Source organism: Echiichthys vipera (genome assembly GCF_963691815.1).
Source record: "Echiichthys vipera genome assembly, chromosome: 10".
NCBI classification, from domain to species: Eukaryota; Metazoa; Chordata; class Actinopteri; order Perciformes; family Trachinidae; genus Echiichthys; species Echiichthys vipera.
Window position 1 is genome coordinate 27,182,088 of NC_139835.1, and position 21,365 is coordinate 27,203,452.

Genomic DNA, 21,365 nt, shown 5'->3' on the forward strand with positions numbered 1-21,365 from the left:
GTGAATTGCATTATTTGTCCTGTTAATGACACACACGCGATGCAGAGATGGGACTGAAATGAGGAAGTCTGTTTTTAAAGGTATTTTCATGGGGCCAAGATTTCTCCATAAAGCTCTTTGTGTGCAGTGAAACTGTGGTTTGTTTTCTGTGACCGTCTCCTTCCTGTCATATCTGTCACGACGCAGAGTTTAGAGCACGCTGATTAAACTGCAGATTATTAACGCAGCAGTAACTGAGGAAATATCCTCTTGAGCTGATCAACGTAAACCAAAGGTCGACAGGAACACACTTCCATATGCAACGTATTCTCATCAACCAACGTACGTCCTACGAAGAGCAATGCACAAGAGTTCGCATGATACAATAAGACGTCTATCTAATTATTTAATGCAGGAAACGTCGGCCAGAGGTGGATTGTGACTGTTGCGTTCATTTGTTACATTTCGTTACAGTACGTTTCTTACATTTTTAACGTTTCTTACGTCATGTTTCGTTAATTTATGTTTCATTACGTTTCGTTAAGTTTTGTGCGTTTCGCTTTGTTACTTTCGTTACGTTTCATTATGTTTCGTTATGTTTCACTATGTTACGCTTCCTTATGTTGCGCTTCGTTAAGTTACACGTTTCTTACGTCATGTTTCGTTAAGTTATGTTTCATTACATTTCGTAACGTTTTGTGCGTTGCGCTTTGTTACTTTTTGTTACGTTTCATTATGTTTCATTATGTTTTGTTATGTTGCGTTTCGTTACGTTACATTTTCATTACATTCTTAAGTTTCGTTACATTTTTGTTACATTTTGTAACATTAAGTTTCTTTTAGTTACATTTCATTATGTTGCGCTACGTTACGTTACATTTTTGTTTCAGAAGCAAAATGTGTAATTTAGGTGAAGGCAACAAAAAGTGATGGTTAGGATTAGGAAAAAGAGCGCAGCTAGACAAAGTACACAATAAATAATAGGAACTCATAACTAAGTGGTATACACACAACCTACCATTTAACCTCCGATCTCATTTCCCAGTTTATTGCTTGGATTTAAAAGACAAACTGAACTCAGCACCTTTAAAGTACGAGTCAGAAAATACATAAGAAACATCGAACGTCCTACACCTGATTATATTTCAACACTTGTCTGCACAGAGACAAACCTGACTAACACACGACCCAATAAGAAAGAAAAATGTCCTCTAGATCCAGTCATGAAGCTAGAGGATCAGCAGATCAGCCAAATAAATAATTCAACATTACTGCATGTTGTCAGTTAGTAGTACAGTGATAGTCTAACTCCTAAATACACTTCTTTGGCTCTCTGATCATTAACCGAAGTGGTGAAAATGTGGAATGACTTCATGTTTGGTGACTTTTTCTCAGTGTCCTTTGGAGTAGATGTCCTTTCTTTAGAAGAAGCCACACACCTGCACAAAGTCATGTGACCACGGGGCGCCTCGTCTGACGTGGAAGTTGTTGATGCACAGCGGCTCCTCTCGCCTGAAACAGAAACACCATTAAACGTTAAACCTCTGTGAGACTTTCACACTTGTTATTAGCGACTGTAGCCGTGCTTGCACACTCCGTAGCCGTGAGTGAGCACCGGTTAAAACATTGAGACCCTCACCTCACCTTCTTAAATTCTCCGGCTATTCCAAATATCGTACAACGGTGTGGTCTTGTTTGTGCAATGTTATTTTTTTTTAAATGGGAGAAAATAAGCAATGAAAAACAGAAAAGCAGCAACAAAGCAACGTGAACTTTACAGAAGATTATAATCTACCATGATGAGATGTGGGAGTGGGAACAGAACTCAGTATACATATATATGTGTGTGTCTGTCTGTGTGTTTGTGTGTGTCTGTGTGTGTGTGTGTGTGTGTGTGTGTGTGTGTGTGTGTGTGTGTGTGTGTGTGTGTCTGTGTGCGTGTCTGTGTGTGTGTGTGTGTGTGTGTGTGTACGTCATGGTTTAAGTACCACACCTGAGAGAGGGGAACTGGGAGAGGCAGACAGACTTGACGTGGATGTCTCCTTGTCTGTAGAAGCGAGATCCAGTGTTCTTCAGTTTGATGGTGTTGATCTCACACAGAGCGACGGGGTGAGACAGCACCGTCCTGTACACCGTCGTATCTGTCTGTCTGCAACACACACACACACACACACACACACACACACACACACACAGACACACACACACACACACACACACACACACACACACACACACAGACGTAAATAATGTTGTCATAACCACACAGGACCAGACGCACATTCAGATAATCAACATTCATCACAGAAGACAGTTATTTCCTTCTGTGTTTATGGCTTTTAATAAAACTCCAACAGAGTTGAGCTCCAACTCTTTTTGAATCAATACGGTGGAGAATTAACTCCGCAACTTTGTTTTCTTCGTACAGCAATTTTACAGATAAATAGAAGCAAAATAAATAAATAATAGGAGGTTTATGAAACTAACATAAGCACAGAATTAAAAACACCCTACGAGAGTTTATGGGGACAAAGGTAACGTGACAGTGGTGTGGTAAATAGCAGCAGAGTCTACGGTATGTACAGTATAATATAATATATACAGGGTTCCTGCTTTATGATCAGGAATGCGCCCGTAGCAGCGGCCTGTTATTCATAAATAATCTCAGACAGTAGTAACTGACCAATCAGAATCAAGAACGCAGCAAAGCCATGTTAAAAGAAGAAGAAATTATAACAGATTATTGAATATAAAAGGGAATCTGTTCAATCTGTTGCAAAATTAAACAGTTTTTATTTCTTTCAGCCCTGAATTTAAAAACATTTGTGTATATTTAAAATGTGCAATGGTCAATTCCAGGCCATAATATGTATTATGTGCATTAGTTACTTAATGACAAATACTCCATTTATTTAACAGGACTGAGTTTTAAGCACAGAATTGGCTCCAATACATGAAACTCAGCCACACGGCATCAATACTATCCGCATCAGAACCTTACCAAAACTATCTTAAAGAAAGAAAAAACATAACATCTAAGAAATATTTCAGGTAACAGGACAGAAAGTTGATATTGATCACCTTAGTTGTACCTATAATGAGACCAAAAATGTGTAAAGCAGAGTAAGAGACCTGAGTTTTGGTCTTCAGGAGACTCAGGTGATGCTACTTCTGTTGATCATGTGACCTGTGAATTATCAGGGTCACGACTACAATGTGTATCTTAACTAACATATTATGAATGTTGTGTATGAAAAATATATATGATGCTGGAGTCTCCCTTAGAGAGAGGGGGAGAAGTTCAGCATCCGTGAGGAACTCGGAGTAGAGCCGCTGCTCCTTTGCGTTGAAAGGAGCCAGTTGAGGTGGTTCAGGATCATCTGGTAAGGATGAACCCTGGGCGCCTCCCTAGGGAGGTGTTCCAGGCACGTCCAGCTGGGAGGAGGCCTCGGGGAAGACCCAGGACCAGGTGGAGAGATTAGATCGCCACACTGACCTGGGAACGCCTCGGGATCCCCCAGTTAGAGCTGGTTAATGTGGCCCGGGAAAGGGAAGTTTGGGGTCCCCTGCTAAAGCTGCTGCCCCCGCGACCCGACCCCAGATAAGAGGCTGAAGATGAGATGGTGAAGTGTTGTTGGCGGGCTAAAATCCTATTTTTTTGTCAGTGTTCTGGACGGTTTTTATTAAGGCTTTATATAATATATCTTCTAATTGCAATCAGGATAAAGTGCAGGACACTTGCCTTGATAATATAATGTATTATACAGATGCTCTTATTGCATGCAATGTCAAAGAGAAGGCATAAATTGGGCGAAATGGCTCAAAAACAATACAAAAACAGTCTATTACTGGCATAATATATAGTTCAATAAAGCGTAATATATGATATGACATAAATACTCCTAATATTGGAGAGAAATATTGCAAGAATGTAAGTATCCATACAATGTAAGCCACTAAAATACTCCTGCTCATATCTGCCTCTATAGTTCTGCACCTGTTCAAGCTGCTTTACAGTCGAACATACATCTCCTCTAAATATAGACGCTGCCCGCTCAGCTTTTCTGGGGGAAAAAGGAAAGAAAAAGAAATTACAGCTCTGGGATGAGGCCGCTGCTGCACAGGAGTCTGTCAACCGGACCAGCTGTCACACTCAATGCTGCTCTACTTACACTTTAATGTGAGGGTTTGGTTTTATAAGAAAGGACTGTGGGCAAAGCAAAACCTTAACCAGACATTTGTTCATTTGCACATTTCATCTGTGAGTGTTTCTGGATTTGGATACATGTATATATATATATATATATAATTTTAATGCACTGGTATCTGATTCACACTCCGGATCGGGTGAAGTTCAGGTCAGAAAGTAAAAAAAAAAATGGTATTGGATCATCTGTAGTTGCTTTGTGTTGTGCACTCTGGTACAAAAACTGTGTCAGTGAGACCTTTGGCTGTTAAACATCCTGACCTGGGGTTCACTTCTGGAAAATTTAATAGAACTGTGATGTTGCAGGTGTGTATACCTACAGCCTGAACCGCCGCTCTGTGCCCAGGTTCTCGGTCGTCAGCGTCACCTCCACCTCTGCGCTTTTGTCCAGAGGAGAAACCTCCATCTGCAGCAGGATGTGATGAGCTGAGAGAGAGCGGGGGACAGTCATGTTTGATCAAAGTAGGACAACAGTGACCTTTAAACCTCTTCTGGCTAAAAACCGACATGTTAGAGAATGCAAAAATCTGTGTATTTGAACATTTCCACAATAAAAGTGCAGATTTAGGGCGCACTCACACTGTCCATCCGTACTGTGCCCCAGCACGTTTCACGGCTAAAGTCTAGTTCGTTTGACCAGTTTGAGAGCAACTGCCACGGCCCGTTTGGGAGAGGTGGGCTTTTGTAAAGGACGTTTGCACATGTACGAGCATACGCGCACGTGTACGAGCACGAGAACCATGCAACGTCGATTAAACGGGGTCGTGCCGCATCACAATGAGTCCAGAAAAAAACACAAAGCCAAAAACGTTACCATCTTTTCTGCGCTGCTTTACATTATCTGGCCAAAAGACCGTGCACTTTTGTAAACAAAGCGACGCATCGCAATGACGTCAATCAATGCGTGTGGCTTGTTACAGCGTGATGACGTATAGGCAGCAAGAAGCATTCGCCGAGGCCCAGGTAGTGTGAGTACAAACGGGCCTGGAGGACAAGGACCCTAAAGCACAGGGCACGGGACGGAGGCACAGTGTGAGTGCGCCCTTAAGTTCAAGTATAGTTGCACACTCACAACAAAAAGGTGGGGAAGAAGAAGTGAGGAGGAACAGCTTCTGCTCCTCGGGGAGTGGAGATACGGCGATCCCGCTGTTTTGTGATAAACCTGAAAACACACACACACACACACACACACACACACACACACACACACACACACACACACACACACACACACACACACACACACACACACACACACACACACACACACAAAGTGACTGTGGGTCATACTGTAGGCTTCCGTTCATACGTCACACATATAATCTGTATCTCTGTATCAGCGCGTGTCGCCGTATTAGGGGGTTGAAATGATAAGAAGTGGCCGTGTGACGAGTGCAGCCTGACGTGAAATCTACTGGTGACATTGAGACTTAACAGGCACTAAACAAACTGCCCAGTTCATATATATATATATATATATATATATTAATGGTTAGATGTTACCCTGCCCGTCTGACCCTCCCGCCCCTGATGGAAACATCTATTACTGCGACTGTCACGGCTGTCAGACAGCACTGTTTAACGTTTACGTGTTCTCATCAAAGCCACCAGACTCCAGTCACAAAAACAATCATTTTACCTCACAGAACGCAGGAGTTGCTGGTCTAACGCTGCCTCGACCAGTGGGTTTGTTATTGTGTTGGTTTGGTGAACCGGATTTAACCCTTAAAAACGCCAAAGTCGTCACATTAACGCAAACTAACTCACTGGTGTCTGGTGGCTTTGACGAGAGCATAGATGACGACTTTGATTCCCCCCTCGTAAACTTAAAAAGAGCCGTCTGATAATGAAATATATGAAGCTATATTGCTTTTTTAAGCGTCTAAAAAACTATAGATGAGCACCTCACACCCAGAACTGTCCCTTTAAATAAAAGTATGTCACTATTATCAGCAAGTTTAGCAAATTTAGGGACTCGTTGTTCATTAAAATGCACACGTTTTTCTGTTTCTGGATTAATTTTCCTGCTGCATTAATGTTTATGTTGCAGTTTCCTGCTGATGTTCAAGGTCGTGCTCATTTTAACTCTTGTATCGGCTGTTGGGTAGTCTAATTTACAGCATTATATTCTATAAAATCATCATATGTGTCCAGCTTTTTGATCCAAAAGGCTTTTAAAAGACTTTATTTATCTTAAGATAAGTGTTGTTTTCACTCGACAGGAAGGGAATTAAAAACTATCCTCTGAAAAGCAACTAAAGCTGTATGACAAATATTAAAAATACAATATTTACCTCTGAATAGGAGTGAAGATGCATATGCATGACACGGAAACAGTCAAGTAAAGTACAAGTACCTTGAGTTTGTACTTGAGTTCTTGAGTAAACGAACGCACGGTGGTTAAATTCCACCTCTGGCTATTAAAAACAGTTGTACTCGTTCATTTCTGTCACATAAATATGTCTATTTATATAAATATGTCTCTATATGTTATATTCATATTGCTTAAATATAGATAACATGAACAACTTAATCCCATGCATCATGTTTTAGGGAAAAATAAAAAATAAATGTTGATTATTCTGCAGAAAAAGAGGATTTTACGTTAGGAGTAATTCACTAAAGTGGTGTTTTCTCACCTATAGTTGGACACGTCCCCTTGAAGACGTCACAGTCCAGACACTGGCCCTTCATGAAGCCCTCATAGCTGAAGCATGGGATCCCCATCAACGGGCACGAGCCTTCCAGCGCGCTCATGTAGACGTGCAGCGCCCTCATGTGGTCACATATCACATAACCATACACTGGGACAAGAGACCAGATCTGACACAACACACAGAGACTCTATGCAGCTACTTTAGTTCATGCACACAACTTGGTAGATGTTGTTTTTAAAAGGTGCTATAGAAATGAAGCTGTTATTATTATTAATTATTATATTTATTATTATTATTGGGTTGGTTGTGGTGAGAGCTGAACTTACTTGAAGCGAACCTGGAGCGAGCACATCCTGTCTGGTCTTTCCCTCCGTTCAGAAAGAAGTCCACGTGACCCACAGGGATGGAAATCCCAAAATCTGAAGCAGAAGAAAACATTTTTTTATTATTATTATTTATTTATCTATTTATTATTATTAATGTGATTACCTTTTACTGTTAAACAGAGTTCACACACTTCCTAAAACATCAAATTCAAGGACTTTTCAAGGCAAATACACTTTCAAAAGCTTCTATTGTATTATTATTATTAATGAATCTAATTATTTTTACAGCTCTGCATTTTTATAATGCATTTTATTCTCAATATTATCAGAATGTTAACAGTTAGTTTTGTTTTTGTTTTATTGCATTCATATTCTCATTGATTTTCAATATTATCATTATATGTTTAGTTAATTTGTTATTTTTTTGCATTAACATTCTCATAAATGTTCTAATATTATCATATTATTTATAGTTTATTTCATTTTACATTCATATATTAATAAGTTTTCATGATATTTATCATTAGATAGTTATCATAATATCTGCAGTTTATCTGTTATTTATTTTTGCATTAATACTCTAATTCATTTAAATATTATAATATGTGCAGTTAATTATTTATTTGTTTTATTGCATTAATATTTTCATTAATTTTCAGTATTATCATTATATGTTTAGTTAATTTGTTATTTTTTGCATTTATATTCTGATAAATGTTCTAATATTATCATAATATTTACTGTTGATTTAATTTTACATTCATATTTTCGTTTATTTTCAATATTTTTATAATATGTACAGTTGATTAGTTTTTTGATATATTGCATTACTAATATCACTAATTTTCAGTATTACAGTAACATGTAGAGTTTATTTGTTATTCTTTTGCATTAATATTTCTCACTAATTTTTAATATTATAATGTCTGTGTGTTTGTTGCTTTACGTCTTTATACGGTTTCACAGTGTTTACAACTTAACCTTGCTTTTCTTTTTACCTAGTTTTTTCTATTTTACATTTTCTAATGTTGTATAAAAAGTGTTTTGAATTTTAATTTGAAACAAAAGACATTATTTCACCTGCAGCCTCTGGTATTTTGGTGTAAATGGAAACAAATAGTTTTATGGTTTTATTGTTTTTAAATTGTCTCACAGTCAGAGTCTGTGTGGATGGCGTCAACAAACTGAGCGTCGGAGGGGTCCAGCCGGTCGTAGGTGTCGGCTCCTTTGAACATGGGTCCAGCGGGGTCGAGACCTGGACCACAAGGAGACGAGGAAAACTGGGTTTGAAAGGTAAAACGTCAACATCTTCACGTGTCGGAGCATTTTTTCACCAATGGGCTCCTTCAATCCAGACTTTGGTAATCCACTTGAATGGACTTTACTATGAGAGGAGCTGGTACAGGGGCCAGTAGGTAAGTCTTTAAAACACTCCTTTAATAAACTCTGGCTTCACTAACTACGTTGTTGGTGCTTTGTTTTCTGTGTAGGGACTCTTCTCATGCTGCTGCAGAGGTTTGCTGTTATTTTGAGCAGCATTAGTGGTTAAAAAAGACCTTTGAATGCCTTCACCGTACAGCTGTTAGAGACTCTCGTGGATTTCTCCGTTAATAGTTCATACATGAAAAAAACTGTCTTGACGGCTTATTTGATGTATGTGAGTGCCGATAAAGGGATGGATTTTGCGCTGGAAGACACTTTAAGTCTCTTCAAAGCCACCAGACCCCAAAATAGACAAAATATTAATTTTACCTCACAGTACACGGGGGATACTGGTCCGACTGCTGGTTTGATCGGTTAGTAAATTAATGTTTTTTTTCAAAGGAGTCTGGTGGCTTTGAAGAGAGCCATAGAGACAAACAGAGACAGACAACCATTCACACTCACATTGACACCTACGGACAATTTATAGTCATTAATAATGCATGTGTTTGGACTGTGGGAGGAAGCCAGAGAACACCCACGCGGACAACATGCAAACTCCCCACAGAAGTCGAACCAGGAACCCTCTTGCTGTGAGGCTAAAGTGCTAACCAGCACACTGCCGTGCCGCCCTCTGACAACAAGGTAAAGCGGTGAAAATATCCTAAATATACGCACACTTAAACTGATATTGATTGTTTTAGGTGGCTGCACGTCTTGCTGCTGCCTCCATCCACAGCTCCTGTGTCCGTCCTCCTTTACGCTTCTTCAAACTGGCGGTGTGCCGACCGCCATCTGCTGTAGGTAACACACTGATACAACCACACTTCAAAATGTCTGAACTCTATCCTCTACTAGCGACTTGCAACCGTTTCTATTAAAACACCAGGGTCCAGCCTGTGTCTCCTCCTGTCCTGTGCTTTCATTCCTTCTCGCAGCAGCAGCCTCCCTGCTCAGACGAAAAAGACCCGACATAAACAAGCGAACAGAGGCGTATTGTGTTTTCTCAGGACAACACACAGCTCCAGAGAGGCTCTCATCAAAGTGCCGTTGTCCTTTTGAAGAGCCCGGCTAGTCCTCCAAGGTCACACCGAGAGAGGCTCTGTGAGGAACCTCATTGTCTGGCCTGTTGTCCTGCAGCTGCACCTTTTATTTTTCCATTTAGCAACAGCGTTGGGGAAGTTCTGCCCCGCATGGTTTGGTTCTGTAGCATGACTTTGCCCACGACTTAGGACCTCGAACACATTTTACAAGCAGGAGAAAAGTCTGCATGAGATAAGAGTGAAGTGTTCGACTCCTTCAGAGAGCGTTTATGTTATTTATGCACATGAAGGAGGTTCATACTCGCCTGTTATTCGTCCTATCTTCCCCTCGAACAGAGTCCCCACGAAACCAGCGACGTGCGCGCCGAGACTGACCCCGATGAAGTGGAAGGACTCTAGTCTGCATCCATCTTCCTGTCGGACGAGACAGTGGTTTTTCATTATTACCTGAAACTGTTTCTGTATTTCCATGGATGCCGTCATAGAGTGTGGTCTTTACCTACTCTGTAAAGTGTCCTGAGATAACTTTTATTATGATTTGGCACTATAAATAAAGTTGAATTGAATTGAATTTATATGATACCTTATCTAGGTTTCCATATTTTTATTATTTTATCATAGAAACGGAAAGCTCTTTGTGGAAATGCACCTTAGAAATACAACTTTTATTTCAGCTCTCAAAGCTTTATTTCTACACAACCATCAGTGAAATCAGGGGTTTAAATATTGAACCTGTGTTTTTGTTCACAACAAATCCTGATCCTCCTGAATTTCTGACTATTTTTGCTTCTTTATCATGTTTTCTGTCAGATTAATGGAAAGAACAGAAAACCGTAGATTTCTCCTAAATGCACCAACAGGTTGGGCGGCAGTAGCTCAGTCCATAGGTGACTTGGCTGGGAACCGTAGGGTTGCTGGTTCAAGTCCCTGTGTGGACCATGTATGGAGCGTGGACTGGTGGCTGGAGAGGTGCCAGTTCACCTCCTGGGCAGTGCCGAGGTGCTGTTGAGCAAGGCACCGAACCCCCAACTGCTCGGGGCACTGGTCACTGGCAGCCCCCTCGCTCTAACATCTCTCATTAATTGCATGTATAGGTCCTGTCTGTGCATGTGTGTATTTTGGGCCTGTGTGTGTAACATGTATAATAATAAGAGTGAAAAAATTGTAATTCTTCTTCAGTTAGCATTAGATTACGCCTCATTTGCAAATGTAAACATGATATTTCAAGAAACTTGTAACACATAGAATAATTGTCTTAATGTCCGTAATCGACTGGGGAAGTTTGACGTTGATACTGTATCTATAAGTTACATTTGAGCGTCTCAAAATGTCTAAATTCATCTCATCTCATCTTCAACCGCTTATCTGGGGTCAGGTCGCGGGGGCTGCAGCTTTAGCAGGGGACCCCAAACTTCCCTTTCCCGGGCCTAGGGATGTCTAAATTTCCAAGACAAAAATGGATCTTTAAAAGGAAGTTCTCCCAATATTTTTCTCACTTTGAGCCAGAAATCTCCACTTCAGCTGCTTTTACATTCATTACACTTCCCAGCTCCATTGCTGTTTTTATTCTGAAGGTTTTTACAGAGGCGGGTTTGTTCATGTGTCGTTCAAAGCCTGATTTTTACTACAATTTGTACCTAAAAACATGACGAAAATACGTTTTTTGAGGCTGTTGCCAGTGTCTTTGCCGGTGATAAAAAGAGAAATCTGTAAAAACCTTAAAATTTAATGTCAACAAAATGAAAAAATGAATTTTGAACCTGGATTTTCCCAATATACAGATTTCTGTTCTGGATGTTTCATTTGCACATTTAAACATTACATTTAAAACATTTGTAATGCAAAAAATGTGTCTTAATGTTAGTAATTAACTGGGGCTGTTTCATGGTGAAATCATATATCAGTAACTTTTTTTTACCTGTAGTGTTTCACCTTAAATCACCCCAAAGGTGTTTCTCTCACCTGCAGCTGGTTGATGAGGACGGAGATCTGTAAAGCCACCTCTCTGTAATTCTCCACCACCAGGTTGTAGGCGAAGGAGGCGCCGTAGATCCAGTCCACCACCAGCACGTTCACATCCTCCGCCCTGAGCAGCGCCTTGGCCAGCTGCTTCACCCAGGTCGGCTTCCTGCCCAGGGCCCTGCAGGGGCGAAGGGGGTTCGGGTCAGGGATGAAGGGAGGGAGCGAGGTGGGAGGATGCAGGAAACAGGCATTAGGTGAGTTTCCACCATGGGCGACTACCCTGAATGAGGCGGGTCAATCTCCCCAAAAACGCCCCTAATTTGCATGTGAGTCGCTCAAGAGGCCGTTTGACCGAGTAGAAAATGGCCCTGTCGGAGAGCACCGCCCTTTTTGGTCCCCTGAGATTTACACGGTTGCTGACTGGATGTAGCAGGATGTGACGTGTGGTCATAGGCTACAGACACCACAACGAAGAAGAGTAGACGCTTTTATCCAGTGATGAAGAAGAACGCAGAGCAGAAAATAGTCTGTGCTCCGATTCTGCATTCTCTCTCTCCCATTATACACACACACACACACACACACACACACACACACACACACACACACACACACACACACACACACACACACACACACACAGGATGGTTGCTGGGACTTTTAAGTTTGTTGTCGGTTATGTTTGGGCGACAAATGTACCAGTTCATGACCGGTTAAGTTTAGGCAACAAAAGCTGACGAATAGGCATCAAAACGACTTAGTGAGGATTAAAAATAGGCGGCCCCCGTGAGATCAGCAGTCTTAAACTACGTCGCTTGCTTTTAAGACTTGAAATACCCACAAAATAAACACGTGCAATACACATAAATTACTGCACATTACTTTTCTTAGTTAATAAGTGAATGAGAAAAGCCTGAAAAAACACATTGTTGTTCTCATTCTGTCTGTTTATGGTTCAGGGGTTTATGTTCATGTTTAATCACCTTTACACATTTTTAAATCTCTTTGCTTTTGTATGCACCTGTTCACTTTTTCACATCATTGTTTATTCATATTTTTGGATTTGTGTAGTGTCACCTCTGTAAATGACGTGATGACCCTTTTTCTTTTACGTCTGTACGTCATCGGTTTGGCTCAAGATCGCCTGAAGTTTAGCCTAAAATGTTCCTTTTTTCTTTTGGATGTAATCTCTGTAATTAGACAAACAGTGCTTTCACTTTGTGGGGACTTTCCCAAACATGACTCACGTCCCAGTTTAGGTTCAAGTCGTGGGTTTTGAAGGGTTTTAAAGGGCTCTGTATACTTGGTTTTCTCTATAACTAGGGCGATTGTGGCTCAGTGGAAAAGTGGGTCGTCCTCCATTTGAGAGATTGGTCGGTCGATCCCCACCTCCCCCGGTCCGCATGTCAAAGTGTCCTTGGGCAAGACACTGAACCCCGAATTGCTCCCCGTGCTGCGCATGAGTGTGTGAATGTGGTGTGAATGATTAGATTAGATGGTCTGTAGATGTCCACTGCCATCAGTGTGAATGTCTGTGTGAATGTGACAAACACTGTGAAAGCGCCTTGGGTAGTCAGAAGACTAGAAATGCGCTATATAAGTACAAGTCCATTTACCATTTACCATCTCATCTCATCTTCAGCCTCTTATCCAGGGTCAGGTCGCGGGGGCAGCAGCTTTAGCAGGGGACCCCAAACTTCCCTTTCCCGGGCCACATTAACCAGCTCTAACTGGGGGATCCTGAGGCGTTCCCAGGCCAGTGTGGAGATCTAATCTCTCCACCTGGTCCTGGGTCTTCCCCGAGGCCTCCTCCCAGCTGGACGTGCCTGGAACACCAACCTAGGGAGGTGCCCAGGGGGCATCCTTACTAGATGATCCTGAACCACCTCAACTGGCTCCTTTCAACCATTTACCATTTATAACTGTTATAGTCTTAACGGTGTGTTAGTACTTTATTAGAGGTTTGCACCCCGGAACCTTTGTGTGGGGTTTTTGCACCCTGTGGGACTGTTATTGTGGTTGCTCCCCACTTGTACACATGGCATGGCCGGCTACACCGAAGTTCAGTAAAGTACACAGAACTACATTGAAAGTGTGCGTGCATGATTGCCCTCGGGTTACCACAATAACACAATAACATTCAATTTTTATGTTTAAAAAAGCAGCAAATTTAAAGTTTGGGGCAAAAACACTTTGGTATTTTTTGTGTTTTAATTTAAGACTGAAAAAGTCTCGGCTAACCTGCTTCACGTGGACTTTGCGGATGTTATCGGACCAATCAAACCCTCAAATGTCATCAGATTCTTGTGCAAACGTCACTAAATCCCTTTGGTGCGTAGAGATTCATGACGTCATTGATCAAAGCGATAAGAAGAGCATGAACGAAATCACAGATATGGGAATCTGTCGAGAGAAATGTAAACTTAATGAGAAAAAGAGGTGTATTTAAGGGTCTTCTCCTCACCTGTACCCGTGGACGATGACCTTGGTCGGGCGGGAGACGTTGAAGTAGGACGGCCGCTGCTGCGTTTCACTCAGAGTCTCGTGGTTGAACGTTTGTGCGCAGTCAGCGTTTCTCCTGGTCAGCAGCAGGTACTGAACCTGGAGCTCGACTCTCTGCCGGTACTCCTGCCAGGTGGTGTTGTTGAGGTCAGCGCACTCATCGTCCCTCTGCGTCTCCTCGACACCTGCAGCTCGATGACAAGCACGTAACGTGACGACTCTCGGCCTCATGCATCTTGTTGCAGCCCACGTGTCGAATTCAGACCATAAACGTGACGTATTTTGTATTTGACACCAGATGACGACAGGTAAATGTTATATAATCTGCAATACCTTCATCCCATCTCCAATAAAGTACAACAGCACAGTTAAATATGCATGTCAAATGAAATATGTCACACTTATTCTCCGTTTATCATTGTTTTATGCAATTTTAGGGTAGAAATCCTGATTTCAGCGTTTTTATATTCTCATGTTCTTTGGTTTTTGGTTGAGTTTGTTTCCTGTTTTATTGTGAAAATCACTCTTCTCTTGTGTCATGTCTCGTTTTACATCCCATCTTTGTGTTTTTTGTGCCTTTGAGCCTGTTTAGTTTGAATCTGTTTGCATTGTTTTCCTGTATTCATGTTGTTTTGTATCTTCTTTCGTCGGTCCCTCTGTATTCCTGTTCCCTGTCCACTCCAGCTGTGTTTGTTCACTATAAACTATATATATATATATATATATATATATATCACTTTATATGCACACTCTGTAAAAACATGAACTGTAAAAACACGGTAAAACGACTGGCAGCAAAGTTTCAAGACGGATACCGGGAAAATACAGTAAATAACCACATGAAATTACGGTATATTTAATGTAATTTAACTGATTTGGACTTTAAAATGTGCTCTGTCTTTTACAGTTTATAGCATGTAACTCTGTGATACGGTTATTCATGTCTATTATTTATTTATTTACGATATCCGTGTGGAAACTTTGCTGCCAGTCGTATTACCGTTTTTTTTAAACTGATCTTTTTTACAGTGTAGTTTTTCCCATTTCGTTCCTCGGCAGTTTGTTGTTGTTTTTCCTGTGTTGAAGTCTTTTTTTAACCTAAATTATTTCCCAGTGCGTTTAGTTTAGATTTCTTGTGTTTTAGGGGGAAAATGAACAGTTTCCTTGTTAGTTCTTGTCTCGTGCATGCTCTTGGGTCCACCTGCCAGTTTAAACCATGACACATATGATGCTATAAGGCTGGGCGATAATTCAATATGATAATTTATGTTCTTTCATTATATTATATTTAAAATAATCATATTGAGATTACTTTGTCTGGATTGACAATAACAAACACACTAACTCAAACTTCTGTCTGAGATACCTGAGAATATCCCTTCAAACTTTACATTAACACACAGTTTAATGTGATTAAAGTCAAATGGATGACATAACCCATGATTTCACACCTTATTTATGTGGTTATTTCTTTAAATTTCACCTTTATTTATTCAGTACAAAACACTATGTCAGTGCACTCATTTACACAACTCCTGCCACTGAATTTACATTTACATAGTTCTTATAAAAGACAATTTATTTATTGAATTACCAGAAAACGATGCTATATCATGATGCATATCATCATCCTGATACCAAACTACTGATTCCAGGATAGAAGATACAAATAAACACAAAATGGATTACACATTAATGCATTTTGGGGTTTTTGTAAATCATAAATAAGTCATGGAGTGTGGTCTAGATAATAATCTATATGTAAAATAACGTTTGTTATGATTTTGCACCATAAATAAAATTGAAAAATAGAAAATTGAAATTGAGATGTATAGCTGAAACTACAAGTCAGCCCTTTGTGCAGTTAAAAATCATCTCTTTTCCCAATTTATTATTCTTCATAGTGAATTAATTCATAATGCTGCATCACAGTAAACACTCACAGAGATTAACGTTTAAGCTCACTCCCTTTCTTTGAATTAATGCATGAGCAATTTTAAAAGAAGAACTGATGCAGAGGAAGAAAAACCACCACGAGCATCTTTACTTACCCTCCACCAGTGTTGTGATGCAGAGTGTGAGGACACAGAGGAGGTTCAGTTTGTATTCCCAGCTCATTTTCTGCAGCAGCAAAGAGGTGAATGGACGAGGAGCAGCAGCCTGCAGCTTTAGTTGGTGCTTAACGCTGCTCAGCTGCTCTCTTCAGCCCCAGATTGGTGGATGGAGAAAATCCCGGCTCCGCGCGGTGTGTTGCAACTCTGGAGCGACTCAGGATTCAACTGGAAAAACAGCTGTCACAAAGCGACACAGTGCCAACGAGTTTCTTTTCTTATGCAGCTGCACTTCAAACAGGAACCTCCTTTTACCCAGTCATCACATTTGGTTTGTAGTTTGAAAGGCAGCAAAGCCGTGACCTCACTGCTGTTCAATGGCTGTTTGTTCGAAATGCTGGACTCTGGCCTGACTGTGTGTGTGTGTGTGTGTGTGTGTGTGTGTGTGTGTGTGTGTGTGAGGGGGGAAATGAAGGGGATCAATCATTAGCATATTGATTGTTCCACTTTAAATGCTCTTTGTAAATATGCTGATAACCCCTCAGGGCAATTCCAGCACTTTCATCCAGACTGATAAATGTTACATATGAGGTGATATTATATTATCACATAGATTCTCTGGATATATGAAGACGTAAACATTCAGGACTCAGCCCAAACCCGGGTCCAGGGACATGTTTCCACAGATTCCCCCCAATTAACGGCAGCTATGTGCTATTTTTCAAGACATTTGCCTGAAAATCTGTCCTAGATCGACCTGCTCTCATCGATCGGTTCTTAGGATATTTTACAAAATGCTGAATAAAAGGAAACCGCGACTAAAACTACTGGTTTTGTACATCCGAACATGAACGGACATGAACGGCAACAGGAAATGAACTCTGCTGCATCGTGGGACCAGGATCAGAGGTTTTTTATACGCCCCATGCTTTTAATACGTGGAACACACACGGATTACAGTGCATTGCTTTCTTTAGTAACAAATATGTGAAATACACACACAATTTGTTGTTTTCTGTACGTAAAATGCACGAGGACGGCCTCTCTAGATGGTGATATTTCCCCCAGCAACACAACTTTTGCTGGAGGGGAAACGAAACGGATGAAGCCGAAAATCTTTAAATTTCCCCTGAGAAAACATTCAGAAGAAATTCCCCACCGAACCAACCCCTGCTGCAGCTCCACCACTGTTGTTTTAGGCAGTAATTACACAACAAAGCATGTAATCCCATCATGGGAAAAGGGGTCAGTTGGATCATTTTTGTTAATCACAGTGATTTAGATCTGAATTAAGAGCTCAGAAGAAAAATACGAGTCGTAACTTTAACTCTCCACAAGCTGCAGGAAGTCTGTTTCAAACGTCTTAGAATAAGGATGCTAGTTTTCTTTTAAAGTTAAATGAGCAAACAGAAAACATTTTTCTCCCATTAACTTTAATAGTATACGCAACATATTGGCATACATTAAAGGAACAACAGGAGACACTGACATCAGTCAGAGATAGAAGGTCTAAACATTTGTTTTGAAGCTTTTAGCGTGTTGGGAGTCCGACCTCGCTCTTCCTCACGGGGTTAAGTTAAAGCTCACTGCTCTAAATCATCACAAGGCAATTATCAGAAAAGACAAAAGTACTGAAGAAACAAATAGTGAAGTGCAGCTTATCTTCAATTAACCCGCACGTGTGCAGGAATCTGTCGTGGTGATATCAGACTAACAACTTAAACATAAGAAAATCCACAGTTAGTGCCTTTAAAGAAACAAGAGTGAACGTTTTTACCGTCAACGCAAGTAAATTGTGTTTTCCATGCATGAAAACACAAGCAGACACAAACCTATAATGCATAAACGTTCTCATTGACTTCAATTTAATTTTCATTTCGCTCGGATTCTCTCCCTCTCCTTCGGCAGCTCTGACGCGAGCCACTCAGTCGTGCGTTTGCGCGCTTCCTCCCAGGTGTATTTGGGGGCGTATCCCAGGTCCCTCTTCGCCTTCTGATAGGAGAAGCTGAACGGCGTGTTCAACATGGTGACGAGCTGCCCGTTCAGCGGCGGCACGAGGCGTACGAAAGGTCGCACCATCGCGCACAGGATCGCCATTATGAAGCAGACTGCGTAGAGGACGCGGAGCGGGTACATGAGCTTCTCCTGAATGCTGAAGCCCAGAGGTGACATCACGAGGTGGTTCATGTCGGAGTAACTCACATGAGGGGTGTCGTCGGAAATGAAGTAAAACTTTCCTCCGATGTCGTTTCTTTTTTGTGGATCTTTGAGGCCGCGGGCTGCTTGGAGGTGAGCCACGGCCACGTTGCCCACGTACACCGGATTCACTCGGGCCTCCGGTAGACACATACGATATAAAACGTCCTTGTTCCGTATCCCGTCGCCCATGTGGCCCAGCAGGAAGCGGCAGCCCTCCCCGTAGATGTACATGGGCCTGAGGGCGCAGGTGGCCAGGCGGCCTCCGTTCTGGAGCACCTCGCTGTTGGCCTGCAGGGCTCTCTGCTCCGCCTCTTTTTTGGTCTTGCTGTAGTTAAACTTCAGAGCACACTCGTAAGCCGTGTCCTCGCTGCCGTCGATTATGGGCTCGCCTTTGGAGTTCGGTCCCATGACCTCGATGGTGCTGGTGTAGATGAAGGACACGACATTCTCTTGAATGCAAGCTTCCAGGAGCAGCTGCGTTCCTGCAAAGCAAAGACGCTCTTGAGTTCATATCAATTCAATTTCTATTCAATCCAAATTGCTATCTTTTCTCAAGTAAGGGTGGATTTGTTTCGTAAATAAAACAATCCCCTTCAGGTCCTCGCATTCAATAGAAGGACATATTTCGTACGATATCCTATGGACCTGTTGAGAACATTTTGACTGCACACATGGCAACGACACACACTATGAACAACAACAAGTAAGAGTGCAAAAACATCGTCTTTATCATTATTTATCTAATCCAAGAGGAGTGATGGCCTTTCTTCTGCTTCTGAGCTTATCTCTTTCTTTTATCAATGCTACACGTTTTTCTGCAAAAGCAACAATGTCGAACTCATGCATCTCAGTGCTGGAGTCGTGGCGGAGAGGAAGAACCGGACCAAAGCGCGGTGGTATAACAACATTAGCGCGGCTTCGAAAACCTGAAAACCTCAATAAAAAAGAAAGCTGTACAAATATTCTCTCATTTCTTCTGCACTGTGTTCAAACTAAGAGATAATAGAAAAGTTGCTTTGACGCTAACACAGAAAATTGATCAGGAATCAATAATGGCATCGATATAGAATCGGACCCGAATTAAGGCAAAGCTCTCGAACCACTGGTCAATCTTGGTTCCTACCCTCACCTGTGGTCATGAAAGCTGGGTCATGACCAAAAGAACAAGGTCGCGGGTACAAGCGGCCGAAATGGGTTTTCTCAGGAGGGGGTCTGGAGTCTCCCTTAGAGAGAGGGGGAGAAGTTCAGCATCCGTGAGGAACTCGGAGTAGAGCCGCTGCTCCTTTGCGTTGAAAGGAGCCAGTTGAGGTGGTTCAGGATCATCTGGTAAGGATGAACCCTGGGCGCCTCCCTAGGGAGGTGTTCCAGGCACGTCCAGCTGGGAGGAGGCCTCGGGGAAGACCCAGGACCAGGTGGAGAGATTAGATCTCCACACTGGCCTGGGAACGCCTCAGGATCCCCCAGTTAGAGCTGGTTAATGTGGCCCAGGAAAAGCTGCAGCCCCCGCGACCCGACCCCGGATAAGCGAATGAGGATGAGATAAAACTGTCTTGTGTCATGTGATTTTTGAGTTTACAGCGCTGAACTCAATCAGGAAAAATGCTTTGCTTCGATTCAAGTGTTGAAATGTGAGCAGTGAAAGCAGCTGAAGTGTCAAAGTAAGCAATTAATGAAGTTTGAAATTGAATTTGAAGTGTAACAGCAGCTGTGTCAATAAAAGCAGGTGTAAGTCGGACAAAAGAGTTGTGCGGCCTCCTCCGCAGCGACAACCTCACCTTTGACATTGACCCCGTAAATCTCATCGTACTCCACCGAGTCGTTAACGTCGATGATGGACGCGATGTGGAAGACGATCGATGCACCGCGACAGCTTTTCCTCAGGAAATCACCGTCTCTGATGTCTCCCTCGAAAACACTCAACTTGGTGTCGCCTCTACAGTCTGACACACAGGAAATCAACAAGAAACTCATCAATAAACACAATAAAAGCCTTTTTTATCGGTAATTTCTGTAAATTAGTCTGCAATAAAACCCATAAAAATACGTTAAAACAGGCTTAAAGTAGACTTTTAGTTTCACAGCATTAAACAGAACGTCCTGTTTCAAGACATCATACAAACATTTAAATGAGAATATGTTGGATAATTAATTAATATTGAGTTAAAGGACAAAATAGGCTGATTCATTAAAATCTCAATTAGATCATTTTCCCTCTGTCTGTTATTTTTTTATCTAACAGTGCTTTCCTACCACTTAAATGATTTGTATTATGCGTTTTAATTTAATTGAATTATGTGTATTTGTGTAACTGTACTTAAGGCGTTGAATAATCTTGTGTTCTTCTCCAAGTGCTAAAATGTTCAACATCATAAACGTGACTTATGAAAAAATAAATGACTATATATAAGATGTATTGTTTGGAGTATTTGATGTAAAGTCCTCTAACCTATTCTATTTATATTTTCTTTTTTGCATTAATGTTGCATTTAATTATTGTTACTTTAATTATTGTTTCATTCATTTTTACTCAATTGTATCTTATTTAAATAAATTAAAATAATAATAATAATTATAACATTTAATATTTCCCTTTTAACCTTTTTGCATTGGCAGAAGGAGAGAAAATATCCAAATATGGAGGTACAAACGTTATATTTGGATGTTTTAAATCTCAGTGAGGCTTCACCGATTAAATAAAGTTTACATGTAAATAAACAAAAATCAAACTGTTGTGTTTCACTAGAGCCTCATAACATAATACTTTAAAAAAATGTATATATTTAACGCACTATGGAGCCGAACTTTAAATTTACTTCATATCTGATCTGAAAAATCTAATCTGAAAATCGTATTAAACAGCTTTTACCCTCCAGACTGCGTAACAGCTGCGGCTGCACTTGTTTGTCCAGCAGTCGGATCTCAGCCAGCTGCTCTTCCTCCAGCAGCAGCTTCACCAGCCTCCGTCCCAGGAAACCACCGGCCCCCGTCACCACACACACGTCCCCGCTCAGAGACAT

The 21,365-nt window shown here is 41.3% G+C and overlaps 2 protein-coding genes across 2 annotated transcripts; both read right to left on the reverse strand.

The window, feature by feature from the left end:
• Positions 1 to 1,400: 1,400 nt before the first annotated feature.
• On the reverse strand, positions 1,401 to 14,329 carry pla1a (phospholipase A1 member A; the record flags this gene model as incomplete). The annotated part of the gene is made up of 10 exons (XM_083921087.1): positions 1,401 to 1,491; positions 1,973 to 2,128; positions 4,507 to 4,612; positions 5,259 to 5,348; positions 6,826 to 6,990; positions 7,170 to 7,262; positions 8,323 to 8,424; positions 9,940 to 10,048; positions 11,597 to 11,774; positions 14,061 to 14,329. The coding sequence occupies 10 exons, from the start codon at positions 14,327 to 14,329 to the stop codon at positions 1,401 to 1,403; spliced, it is 1,359 nt and encodes a 452-aa protein (XP_083777213.1).
• A 3,692-nt stretch (positions 14,330 to 18,021) lies between these two features.
• On the reverse strand, positions 18,022 to 21,365 carry hsd3b1 (hydroxy-delta-5-steroid dehydrogenase, 3 beta- and steroid delta-isomerase 1; the record flags this gene model as incomplete). Its single annotated transcript, XM_083922232.1, has 3 exons — positions 18,022 to 18,830; positions 20,124 to 20,288; positions 21,215 to 21,365. 3 exons carry the CDS (start codon positions 21,363 to 21,365, stop codon positions 18,022 to 18,024), a joined length of 1,125 nt encoding a protein of 374 aa, XP_083778358.1.